The sequence below is a fragment of the Pavona decussata genome, unplaced genomic scaffold (genome assembly GCF_977016875.1).
Source record: "Pavona decussata unplaced genomic scaffold, jaPavDecu1.1 SCAFFOLD_433, whole genome shotgun sequence".
In the NCBI taxonomy this organism is placed as follows: Eukaryota; Metazoa; Cnidaria; class Anthozoa; order Scleractinia; family Agariciidae; genus Pavona; species Pavona decussata.
In genome coordinates this window covers 517624-531580 of record NW_028145790.1, presented here as the reverse complement: position 1 = coordinate 531580, position 13957 = coordinate 517624, and the positions used below count along the sequence as shown (strand labels likewise).

The 13957-nt window shown below is 38.7% G+C and overlaps 1 protein-coding gene across 1 annotated transcript in view; it reads right to left on the bottom strand.

Moving 5' to 3' along the window:
- Positions 1-360: 360 nt before the first annotated feature.
- LOC146450688 (stimulated by retinoic acid gene 6 protein-like) overlaps positions 361-13957 on the bottom strand; it is a gene marked incomplete at its 3' end in the record, with an annotated part of 37416 nt that continues 23819 nt past the window's right edge. The window contains exons 10-13 of the mRNA XM_085100103.1: positions 5981-6042; positions 5113-5212; positions 4093-4168; positions 361-522 (exon numbers count right to left, since the gene is read on the bottom strand). Of these exons, the coding sequence (XP_084956229.1) occupies positions 361-522; positions 4093-4168; positions 5113-5212; positions 5981-6042 (400 nt within the window). The remainder of the gene's footprint in view (positions 523-4092; positions 4169-5112; positions 5213-5980; positions 6043-13957) is intronic.

The window sequence follows — 13957 nt, the reverse complement described above, 5'->3', positions numbered from 1 at the left end:
GCTTTCTCGACTTATGTACTTTGTCGCCATATTCAGTGAATACAAGAATTAGTTTTTCTCCAAAATTCTTGTTTGTTTTTATAAAAGAAGCTGGTCATCCCACTTCCCGCCGAAAATACGTGGGTTGCAAGGCACAGGGTTAAATTGATAGCAGCATTTAACATTGGCTTATATAGAGGGGTGGATTTACGTACGGACGGTCGGACAGAAGGTCATAACCAAAATTTTTCGCATTCATGGGTTTAACAAAATCTCTTATCACTGGGGCTCTGCGCGCGCACGGAGCTCCACTAAAAAAAATATCATTTTTTTAAGCCTTTTAAAAACGCTTTTTTATTCAATCAAGTATAAATCCGATACCAGCCATTAACCTGTTTATAATTAAGGTTAGTTAAAGTATGCAGTGACGAAAAATTCAGGTACATGTTCTTCACTCCAACACCTACCACAAGTTTTGCAGGAGAGACAAACACATCCTGATAAAACGTCCTTTGCCCTCGATACAGCTGTAAAACACGTTTTCTGGAATAGATAAGTCACCACGAGTTAAATATATATAGCATGCAATGGAATATCACAAAACTCTACTCATAGTTTTCAATGCAACAAGACACTTTGGGAGCGTATACTTGGGCGTCCTTGTATTAGGCGCTTAGAGTCTATAAAAGGCATCACTTTGTATTTGCGAGAAATATAGTTTAGCCGAAAAAGTCACGCAAATGATACATAAGCAAAATGATATATTACTAAACAAGTCGGGTTTTGTATTAATGAGGTGCATCTAAGATAATGATGAATTTTGGCGACAAAGGAGATTTGTGCGAATGCCTTTCCACCCAAATACCCTTATTTCCTGGGCTTTGTGTGACAGACGTTTCAAAGAAATAAATTCCCTTCAGGAGATCTCAATTCAATAACTGTTATTTTCACTGGAACACCATTTTCCTTGGTCGGACTAGCCACAGTTACCTTCATAGTTTTTTCCGACAGATAACTACGATCATCAAACACAATTACAATCGATTTTACCGATGATGGCCAATCGCAAACATTGCACTTGTGAAACGTGCCAAACTACACGATTATATATAAAAAACCAGAAAAATCACTACATTTACCACAAAAGGTACGAAAGTGGAGCAACTGCTTTCCATTTTGCTTTGTTGACAATTTGTCCATTCGTCCATTTGGTATCATTTAATATCTTTCTTTTTCTTTGAGTTCGCTCACCAACCCGTCCCGAAAACGGTCAACATCTCTTAGTGTGAGTTTACCACGAGCGGCACGAGTATTTGTATGTGGAATGAGCGTACTAGACGACATTTCTTGTCACTTTAGCTCAGTCGCGCCTTCTAAGCAAAACAGCAACGCAATATCGACTAGCTTGAGTGTCAAAAACGACCATTTAATCACCAGTGAGATGCCGCTTTAAACCACAAGGTACACAAACAAACGGCGTCTTGATCGTTATTACTCCAGAAGTCACGCTTCGATCGCACTTTGTCACACAAATTCATTCTTTTTTTTTTTCAACTTACTTTAACGCTTAAAAAAAAAGCTTTTTAAAGCTAGAGCATGTAGAAAAGTCAGAAAAAAAAAAACATTCCCTACGTTTGTATACTGTATGAGACAACAACGGTAATATGGTATTATTAAAAAAAAAAAACTGGACAATTGGATAATGGATTTCCAGAGTTTTGACTGGCATAGCGGCGATGGTATATCAGCCATTATAAACCATCAAATATTTTCGCTCGCGCGCGATTGGTCTAAACGCCTCACGTGACCGAATATACCCCGGCTAAAACTGGGGAATATCCTCGGATATTCCCCAAGTGATATTCCCCAATTTCAAAAACTTCAAGAAGCGTCAAGTTTGCAATTAAAATGAATGTTAAGATGGGGAAACGGTTTGCTTTTGTGACAGAAGAAGAGATAAACCTGCTGGTCGATAAACCAGTACCAGAAAACAACATACGCTCTAAACGTTTTTGACGGTAAGCTGTTCATAAACGAAATGTTAAAATACTCAAGCTCGTATTTGCGACATTTTCTCTTGGTTTGAACTCTGTTTAACAGTCCTTGATTTAAAAATGTGGTAAAACTGAAAAATATGAAAGGCGAAAAGTTTTAGCCCATCTCATTTAAGAGTATTTATGGTTTTCTTTCAGTCTGGCGAAATGAAAAAGCCATCAACAAGCTATTAAACGAGTTTAATTAATAAGCTCGAAGCTCGCTCACACGACGGCAAATATTACAGTTGTAATTCAATGAGAGCAATTCGTGCTGGCCTGGATATAAGGAATTTAAATAACGAAAACATAAATTTCAGTGCCATTACTGACAGAGTTCAAGCCGGTAAATGATGCTATCAATGCTCACCTGGTCGAGATCGCTCGCGAACATATAATCTCGTCCACGAAACAAAAACCAGCCATGATACCCCGAGATGTCGAAATTCTCTACGAAGAGAAGCAGCTTGTCCTACTCTCGAGCAACAAGTTTAATCCTCAGTGATTGTGAACGACTTCGTTGCTGGCTCCATTCAAAGTCAAGTTAGCAAAGAAAGCGCTTTGATATAATCCAGCAAAAACAACCGGTGGCGTCGTATTCGACTGCAGGTTTTCTTCACAGGTCGTTTTCGGCTAGCAAATTCCACAATTGTATTTTCGATATAAAGTGCTGCTCCAATTGAACACGAGATAAAGGAAGAAAACGACAAAGCGCCGGCTGTTTCGTCGACGGCAGTTTACACTTTGTACGGAATGCGATACTTTACAGTTTTTCGCTTTCAGTGATCTTTAGCTTGTTCTCGAGAGGTAGTTAGATTCCCTGTAACCTTATCCGCAACTTGTATCTTGCTTTTGTCTTTCACGGAATTAAACAAGTTTACTTTTCTTTCAAATGTTTTACCTTTTCCCCAAACAAACGCTTTCGACCTGAAGCGAAATCTGACGTGGAGATTTTGGAAGCCAACTGACAAACTTTGACGTGATTGACATATGACAGAATGGCAGATCCTGCCGATCCCGCATGTTGCGAAAAATATTTGAAGGATAATAAACACAATAGCCTCCATTTGACTTTAAAAATATGCTCAGATATTTGTCCTTGGACATTATCTGCTCCTCGAAGCTCACAGTTTTCCTCGAGCTTCGCTCTCGGAAAACTGTTCGCTTCTCGGAACAGATAATGTCCGCGGACAAATATCTGAGCATATTTTCGCGCCAAATGGTGGCTATTGTTTATTTATGCCATGCCCGAAAAATAGCGACGATTAAATCGTCTTCTGTCCTTTCTTGCAAAATGGAATAAGCAAGATCTAACGATCTTGGTTGTTTTGAATAAATAAATAAATAAAATTCCACTTGCGTTGGATATGGGATGATTATAGCAAGTTCGGCACTATGCACCTCCCCCATGGCTGGCGATCATCCCATATCCATTGCGCGCCCGTGGACTAAGTGTTCAATCTGATATGCTTTGGTACACTCCATTTTTTCTTTATTTCACCCTATGTAGACCGAGGAGGAGACAGATTCCGTCCGTGGCAACATTGAACCTGAATAAATTAATTTTAATATTTAAGAAAACGGCCTGAAACTTAAAGACTTTTTCAGAAAGTTAGCTGGGAAAATTTGATGCGCAGTTGACCTTGATGTTACCATGGCAACCAGTATTTGTCAGGCAGTTTCTTCAGAAAATAGACAATCCCTTTTAAAATGAAGAAAAATTATTTTTCGTCCTGTAACTTTTACGTTTCTTGGCTCATAGTAGTGTTCCTATCCAGTTTTTGATCACTTTTCGTTTAATTTCGGCGCTTTTCCGACGTTTTGGGAAAACCCAGAAATGCAAGATGACGGATCCAAGATGGCCTCCATTTGGCAATCGTGATCTAATTACCACCTCATATGACGTCCTAACTTAGCGCTGGACCTCAAAGGAGACACCTTTGGACGTACTATCTATCCTCCTAGTCTCACTGTCATAGCTTTTATACTTGCGAAATAATGTAGGAATTCCCTCGCTCCCAGAAGACAAAAACCAGCCCGGTGTAGATCGGGTTTATCCAATTGGCGTATTTGTACTCACCGATGGCACTTCATGAAATGAAGCAGCAACATGACCGAGAACAATGAACACACGACAAAGGCTGCCTCCGCGCTACCTGGAAACAAAATATGATTTCACGCATACGTCATTTCGTTCGCATCAGCGTCCAAGATGGAATAAAAACCAAACAAAACGCTCTTCACTTCAAACATTTTAAATTGCTCTCCCCTTAGCCTTCATGCCCAGATGACAACAATTCAAAAGAAATTTATAGCGTAGGATTATTTGTTTGTTTGTTTTTCTCCCCTATCTTACAACAACAACAACATGATCCTTATTTGTTTATTCCTATCCTTTTTCAGTTTACAATTATGAGGGAGCTTTCGCAACAACGACGGCGACGGCAACAAGAACGTCAAAAAAAAGTAAAAGGCTTAATAACTGAAACAAAAACTTTGCACGTGCATTACACTTTTCAGAGTGCATTCCTTTGCCGTCACTGCACGACTAGGACGAGAAATGCCCTGATGGGAGGTTTATGGAGGACGTAAACAAATGACGACAAAGTTTTCTTTCTCTTTCTAAACTCGAGTGCGGTCTCCAAGAATTCAACTCCAGGAAATTTCACCTAGATTTGACATTTAAAGAGAGTTGGAATGATCGCTACGACGCTTGAAAAAGCGCGAAATCATTTTAATAGTGACGTTTTCGCTGCAGTCGCCGTCGTCATTGCTAAAGCTCCATATTATACTGCCACCGTCGCTCGTTGCTGACCAAGGCTGTAAAGCAAATTAATTTTTTTATCGCCAACCTTTCAAGGTAAGACCTTGTCATGATTCAACTTGTCATTCAAGGTCTCAATAAGACGTAAAGGTCAAGCAATCTTACATAAAATGACCCCACCTCCAACAAAAAGATGGCCTCCTTAGCGAATAAAATTAGCACAAGAAATCACCAAAGCAAAGAGGTGAAGGAAACATTGAGAGACAAATTGAAAAGCTTGTCACATCTATTGTAAATGACCGGCCAAAGCTGTTGGGCTAGAGGAGATCTACTTACCGAATGCAACCTCAAGGACATTCTTGCAGGTGTCATCTGAGCAACCCAAAATACTTTGTTTCTTTTTGTAGTCGTACAGAGAAAGAAAAGCCACAAGCATCTAAGAAAGAAAAATGCTGTGTATCAACTAAGCATAGTAAAACATGCTTTTTATTTTGAAATGTGTTTCAATGACTCTGGTGTCCAGGATGAATTCTGGGATACTGGAATATTTTCGCCGCAGGATTTATGTTCTATATTTGTCAACCATACAAAAAGCATGGTCTGAAATGTTTTTGTGATTGATTCAAAATCAAACACATTCTTTTTTGCATATTTTTATCATATAACAAAGTTCGACATTTTGGTATTCGAACGGAATTCCCAAGTTAAAAATCAGATAACCAAAACTGAGTAGCCAAGTGTTTTACCGGTTTAAAAACAGTCAAAGATTGACAACAGGACATTCAATATGTAAGTGAATATTAGCGCTTAGTTATTGTTTCACTGTCCTTCTTTCTATTTTACAATGCAAGGATTAAACCACCGTTCATAGTTACACGGATCTTCTTTGACAACCACTTCTCACGTTCATTAATAATTCATAAGGAATAAAACAAGGAAAATCACCACCTTGAAAGACGTTTGGAAATGTGATCTTAATTATCATAAAATTTGATGAACTTTCGCTTTGACTTTCCCCAAGAACTATGAATGGTTCGAGAAACTATATCAAACACTGCAAAGAGTATTTTATCCGACTTCCAAACACCGAGAAGTGGTTTGAAAAACAAGGCGCAGCCGAGATTTTAACAACCAACTTCGAGGTCTTTGGAAATCGGATGAGGCACTCTACTCTCTCTCGTGTTTGATATATTACTTCACTTACCTGAAAGATAATTATTCCGGCAACCACCAGAGTTGAAATTAGTTGGGTGGAGAATTTGAAATCTGAAATGTTAGAAGCGATTTGAAAACAGCATAAGATTAATTTTGTACTGTTTATATCTTGACTGATAACATGTTAACATTTCACATGAAAGCTTACAAACTGCCTTCCTGGTAAATATAGATTGTAACGCGTGCGTGCAGCTTTAATTGGCTAAGAAACACAGTCAAAGTAGAAGATACGGCAAAACCTAACGATGATTTGCATTGCCGCCATGTTGGTGTACAAAACTAAACAAAAATGGCAGTTAAAGGACCCTAGTCAGCCTCCGCCATTTTCGATGCCATCGAAATTATTGATATTGCATGGTGAGGCGAAATCTTATTGCTTAACTGTAAGTTGTGTTCCTGAAAGTATGTTGCATTATCTTTGGTAGTTTCACAGTGATTTCGTTCATTTCGACATGCTCCGAATAAAAAATAATAGCCAAACTCTCGCATATAAACAAAAACAAAGGTGTGGCTGACTAGGGCCCCTTAACTCCCAGAGGAGAAAACCTTATTGTTCCTGTAGACCAACATGGCCTTGTTCCATGACCCATTCATAAAGATTCATGAAATTCATTCATGACGAATTCCTTGAGACAGAGTATACAGAAAAGGGAAAAAATGTTTTTGACGGTTAATCATTTCTGAAAATAACCTGTACTTTCGTCAAACACAAGACAATGCTTTAACAGTGCGACTATTATTACCGGGGTCACTTAACACTGGCCAATCAGATCACAGTAGGATATGAGCAGTGAACAATTTTAAACTTTTGGGTTTTACTGTTGTTTTCCGTCTACTCGTGATTGGTTCAATCGGCTTTTGGTTGAAATTCATTGTTCTTGTCCTGTAATCTGGTTGGCCAGTTTTGTTTAAGTGTCCTTGGTAACAGACAGGTCATTTTGAATCGTGAAAAATTAAGATGTGATAACTCATTTCCTTTCATCTATTGAAGAAAAAACAAACAATTATATGTACTTCAGTGTTCACTTTAACTTTTTCATAACGATTGAAACAAAGAGTGAAGACAAAATTCGAAACAAGGATGGGGCGTTTTTAAAAGCCCGACTTTTTTTTCTTAATACACGACATCGTGTAAAATATACATACGCTGTCAACCTATTTTTATAACGATTGAAACAAAGATTGAAGACAAAATTCGAAACAAGGATGGGGCGTTTTTAAATGCCCGACATTTTTTCTTAATACATGACATCGTGTAAAATATACATACGCTGTCAACCTATTTTTATAACGATTGAAACAAAGATTGAAGACAAAATTCGAAACAAGGATGGGGCGTTTTTAAATGCCCGACATTTTTTCTTAATACATGACATCGTGTAAAATATACATACGCTGTCAACCTATTTCTATAACGATTGCAACAAAGACTGAAGACAAAATTCGAAACAAGGATGGGGCGTTTTTAAATGCCCGACTTTTTTTTCTTAATACATGACATCGTGTAAAATATACATACGCTGTCAACGTATCTTTTTATAACGATCGAAACAAAGAGAAAATTCGAAACAAGGATGGGGCGTTTTTAAATGCCCGAATTTTTTTCTTAATACATGACATCGTGTAAAATATACATACGCTGTCAACCTATTTTTATAACGATTGAAACAAAGATTGAAGACAAAATTCGAAACAAGGATGGGGCGTTTTTAAATGCCCGACATTTTTTCTTAATACATGACATCGTGTAAAATATACATACGCTGTCAACCTATTTTTATAACGATTGAAACAAAGATTGAAGACAAAATTCGAAACAAGGATGGGGCGTTTTTAAATGCCCGACATTTTTTCTTAATACATGACATCGTGTAAAATATACATACGCTGTCAACCTATTTTTATAACGATTGAAACAAAGATTGAAGACAAAATTCGAAACAAGGATGGGGCATTTTTAAATGCCCGACATTTTTTCTTAATACATGACATCGTGTAAAATATACATACGCTGTCAACCTATTTTTATAACGATTGCAACAAAGACTGAAGACAAAATTCAAAACAAGGATGGGGCGTTTTTAAATGCACGACTTTTTTGTTAATACATGACATCGTGTAAAATATACATATACGCTGTCAACGTACTTTATTTATACCTTTAACTGTCTTCTTTTCAAATAGCTTCATTTCAAATAGCCAATTTTTTGTTTTATTATCAAAATCAATTATTACCTCCAACGTTTCTGAATTTGTTTTTAACAGTTAGCCAGGTGCATAATTATGGCACCAGAACAGCCAACCGCTATCGATCACATTCCTGTCGCACAAATCTTAAGCAATTTACAGTCCTTTACCAACGTCCCAAAATCTGGAACTCTCTCCCAATATCATTTACTTCTACATGTAGTTTTTTTTTTCACCTTTAAGGGAACAATGTTGGAGTTTTTATTTGTAAAATCATGATTTGACCAAGCCGCACTTACGCAGCACCATATTTTCCAGTTATTAATGACAGCCGAGGTGGCCTCTCTTATAAGTCAAGTCTAAGCAACAACCGTGGACGATAATCCTGCTGGTATATTGTAGATCTGATCGGCTTTAAAAAATACAAATGATAAAAGAAGCAGAGACCGATACAACGTAGAATTACGGTTTAAAGGTTACTATATTTCGGCTGGCCAAACCAGCCTTCTTCAGGTGTAATGAAAATTTACATTGGGACACACGCTTATATAGCTGACAAATATTTGCGCAATAGCGGAACTACGTAAAACTAAATTGATTGACAGTAAATATGAAGCAAATGAAATAATAGTAACAAAAAGTAAAAAATAATAAAAGGAAAAAGCTAGTACATTTCTTCGCGAATATTAAGGCCATGTGGAGCGAGTGTTCTGCCTTTTGAGATTAAAAAGGCTTCCCTGGCCTTACGGATTGAGTCTCGGTTAGAGTAGACTTTTTCTATGGGGATTAATTGCATGTCGTTAGCGGTGTGGTTAGGAGCGGTAAGGAAGTGTTCTGCGGCTGTGGTGGGTTTAGATTTAGTGTTAGGGTTATCTATGGTGCGGCGGTGTTCATTAAAGCGGTCTTTTAAGCGTCGTTTAGTCTCTCCTATGTATTGTAAATTACAGCGGTTACATTGGATCATGTAGATTAGATTCTTAGTTTCACAGGTCAGGTTAGATTTGATAGGGCGCGTTTCACCAGTGGAAAAGAAGGTGTAGTTAGTGAGACCATCGGAAATGTATGGGCAAGTGGCGCAATTTTTACCGCAACGATAGGAGCCGGAAGGGAGTTGTGGGTGGGGATTAGTCGAGTTAGAAGAAAGTTTAGCCGAAACCAGTAAGTCACGTAGGTTAGGAGATCGTCTGAAAGCCACAACAGGCAAATTTGGAAAAACCTTTTTGCAGCGGTCAGACGAGTGCAGTAAATGATAATGTTTTTTTATGATGTTGGAGATGTGAGGAAGCGATGGGTTAAAAGTAGTAATAAAAGGTACACGCGTAGGTTTGTTCATGTCTTTAGTTTGTAAAGCGAGTCTGCGTGGGATGTTGGCGGCACGTTGTATTTGTTTAGTGACAAAGTTTCGTTTGTAGCCTCGTTTGAGTAGGTATGTAGTAAGTTGTGCAGTGCGTATATTAAACGTTTCGTCAGTAGAACAAATACGTCGTAAGCGGAGTGCTAGACTGAAAGGAATAGCATTTTTTGTATGCAGGGGATGGCAAGATGAATACAGTAGATGTTGGTGTTTGTCTGTAGGTTTAGTGTACAGGTCAGTGCTGATGTTACCGTCGTTCGTTAAAGAAACATTAACATCAAGGAAAGATACGTTAGTAGAAGAGTGCGAGCTAGTGAATTTAATGGTAGGGTGAATGTTGTTAAGATAATCGATGAAGATTTTTAAGTTATCCAGACCTTCAGTCCAGATCATAAAAATATCATCAATATAACGAAACCACATGTGAGGGTGAAATGGGGCATTTTTCAAAGCATTCGCTTCGAAATGGCCAAGAAAAAGGTTGGCAAACGAGGGGGCCATTTTAGTACCCATGGCTGTGCCGTGGATCTGAAGGTATTGGCTATCGTTAAAAGAAAAATTATTCATGGTAAAAATCATGCGAATGAGGTCACAGAGTGTGCACGTGGGAATGTTACTATGAAGGCGAGTACGTAGGAAATGGTCACAAGCATTAATACCTTCGTTATGTGGAATATTAGTGTATAAAGATGAGACATCAAGTGTGACTAACAATGAATTAGAGGGTAGCTTACCGATGGTAAGAAGTTTGTTAAGGAAGTCATTAGTGTCTTTAACAAAGGATGGTAATTTGTGAACTAAAGGTTGAAGGTGATAGTCGACAAATTGAGATATGCGTTCGGTGGGATGGCTATTAGATGAAACAATGGGGCGTCCTGGGTTTCCGGGTTTGTGTATTTTGGGTAGTATGTAAAAGCGTCCTGGTTTTACGTCAGTTTGTATGAGGTATTTTCTAGTTTTCTCGTTGATAAGTCTGTCATGATACATCCTGTTAACATAAAAAGTTACACGTTTTTGTATGTCAGCAGTTATGTCTTCGTTCAAGCGTTTGTAAAATTTTGAGTCATTAAGTTGTCTGTTACATTCGTCGTTGTACCAAGTTTTGTCCATAACAACAGTACCGGAACCTTTGTCAGCGGGTTTTATAATTATGTCTTGTCGTTGTTTAAGTTGGCTAATGGCCTGTCTCTCTGTAGCAGTAAGGTTGTCACAGATTTTGTTAGGTGTACCAGTAGTTATGTCAAGTTTAACAGCGTCTAAAAAAGTGTCAAGAGCTCGTTCTCTGTCTGTGGGGGGATTCCAAGTACTTTTGTTATGGAAAGGAGTGTCGTCTTTGTTAGCGTTCGCGGTGTTGCTGTTATCGTCAAAAAAATACTCAGTAAGTCGCATGCGTCGAGAGAAGTCGTAGATGTCAGCTGAAACTTCTGACCAGTCAATATGTCGTGGTGTGGGACAGAATGTAAGTCCACGTGCAAGGATTGACGTTTCGTCGGTAGATAGAGAATAGCTAGAGAGGTTAATAACAGAAGAATTATCTAGTTGAATGTTAGCGGGTTTGTTTTTACGGCGAGACCGTTTACGCGTGGGTGTGACGTTAGAAGATTGAGTTAAGTTAGAGATGTTATGTGTGACATAAGAAGACGTGTCGTTATTATTAGTAATGCTGTTGACCTGTGGGTTAACAAGGCTGTTATCGGTAAAATTATTGTTGTCTATAATACGGCGGATCGGAGCGGTCTTTTTGGCACGTCGGTTGGTAAGTAGAGACTCAAGCGATAAGGCCATAGAATCCAGTTTGGTTGAATAAAATAAAAATTCATCTTGTGTACAGGAGTTGCGTAATAGTTCCATGTGGTTTGAGAGTTCCATTGAAAGTTGCTTTATCTTGTGTTTACATTCGGCGATTAATAGTTTCAGGTAGTGGTAAGCAGTAGAGTGTGAGATGTATCTCCATCGTCGATAGAGTTTGTAGTTCATGTATAGTGGCGGTAGCTGTAGGTATAGTGATGCTGGAATGAAGTTGTTGTCTTTGTAAAAGGAGTAATTCTGAAGGTGATGTTTGTATCGTGTGAGCTTGAGGTAGATTCTTTTCGGACTTACATTCTTATATATGTATAGTGGCGGTAGCTGTGGGTATAGTGATGCTGGAATGAAGTTGTTGTCTTTGTAAAAGGAGTAATTCTGAAGGTGATGTTTGTATCGTGTGAGCTTGAGGTAGATTCTTTTAGGACTTACATTCTGTCCCACACCACGACATATTGACTGGTCAGAAGTTTCAGCTGACATCTACGACTTCTCTCGACGCATGCGACTTACTGAGTATTTTTTTGACGATAACAGCAGCACCGCGAACGCTAACAAAGACGACACTCCTTTCCATAACAAAAGTACTTGGAATCCCCCCACAGACAGAGAACGAGCTCTTGACACTTTTTTAGACGCTGTTAAACTTGACATAACTACTGGTACACCTAACAAAATCCGTGACAACCTTACTGCTACAGAGAGACAGGCCATTAGCCAACTTAAACAACGACAAGACATAATTATAAAACCCGCTGACAAAGGTTCCGGTACTGTTGTTATGGACAAAACTTGGTACATCGACGAATGTAACAGACAACTTAATGACTCAAAATTTTACAAACGCTTGAACGAAGACATAACTGCTGACATACAAAAACGTGTAACTTTTTATGTTAGCAGGATGTATCATGACAGACTTATCAACGAGAAAACTAGAAAATACCTCATACAAACTGACGTAAAACCAGGACGCTTTTACATACTACCCAAAATACACAAACCCGGAAACCCAGGACGCCCCATTGTTTCATCTAATAGCCATCCCACCGAATGCATATCTCAATTTGTCGACTATCACCTTCAACCTTTAGTTCACAAATTACCATCCTTTGTTAAAGACACTAATGACTTCCTTAACAAACTTCTTACCATCGGTAAGCTACCCTCTAATTCATTGTTAGTCACACTTGATGTCTCATCTTTATACACTAATATTCCACATAACGAAGGTATTAATGCTTGTGACCATTTCCTACGTACTCGCCTTCATAGTAACATTCCCACGTGCACACTCTGTGACCTCATTCGCATGATTTTTACCATGAATAATTTTTCTTTTAACGATAGCCAATACCTTCAGATCCACGGCACAGCCATGGGTACTAAAATGGCCCCCTCTTTTGCCAACCTTTTTCTTGGCCATTTCGAAGCGAATGCTTTGAAAAATGCCCCATTTCACCCTCACATGTGGTTTCGTTATATTGATGATATTTTTATGATCTGGACTGAAGGTCTGGATAACTTAAAAATCTTCATCGATTATCTTAACAACATTCACCCTACCATTAAATTCACTATTTCGCACTCTTCTACTAACGTATCTTTCCTTGATGTTAATGTTTCTTTAACGAACGACGGTAACATCAGCACTGACCTGTACACTAAACCTACAGACAAACACCAACATCTACTGTATTCATCTTGCCATCCCCTGCATACAAAAAATGCTATTCCTTTCAGTCTAGCACTCCGCTTACGACGTATTTGTTCTACTGACGAAACGTTTAATATACGCACTGCACAACTTACTACATACCTACTCAAACGAGGCTACAAACGAAACTTTGTCACTAAACAAATACAACGTGCCGCCAACATCCCACGCAGACTCGCTTTACAAACTAAAGACATGAACAAACCTACGCGTGTACCTTTTATTACTACTTTTAACCCATCGCTTCCTCACATCTCCAACATCATAAAAAAACATTATCATTTACTGCACTCGTCTGACCGCTGCAAAAAGGTTTTTCCAAATTTGCCTGTTGTGGCTTTCAGACGATCTCCTAACCTACGTGACTTACTGGTTTCGGCTAAACTTTCTTCTAACTCGACTAATCCCCACCCACAACTCCCTTCCGGCTCCTATCGTTGCGGTAAAAATTGCGCCACTTGCCCATACATTTCCGATGGTCTCACTAACTACACCTTCTTTTCCACTGGTGAAACGCGCCCTATCAAATCTAACCTGACCTGTGAAACTAAGAATCTAATCTACATGATCCAAGGTAACCGCTGTAATTTACAATACATAGGAGAGACTAAACGACGCCTAAAAGACCGCTTTAATGAACACCGCCGCACCATAGATAACCCTAACACTAAATCTAAACCCACCACAGCCGCAGAACACTTCCTTACCGCTCCTAACCACACCGCTAACGACATGCAATTAATCCCCATAGAAAAAGTCTACTCTAACCGAGACTCAATCCGTAAGGCCAGGGAAGCCTTTTTAATCTCAAAAGGCAGAACACTCGCTCCACATGGCCTTAATATTCGCGAAGAAATGTACTAGCTTTTTCCTTTTATTATTTTTTACTTTTTGTTACTATTATT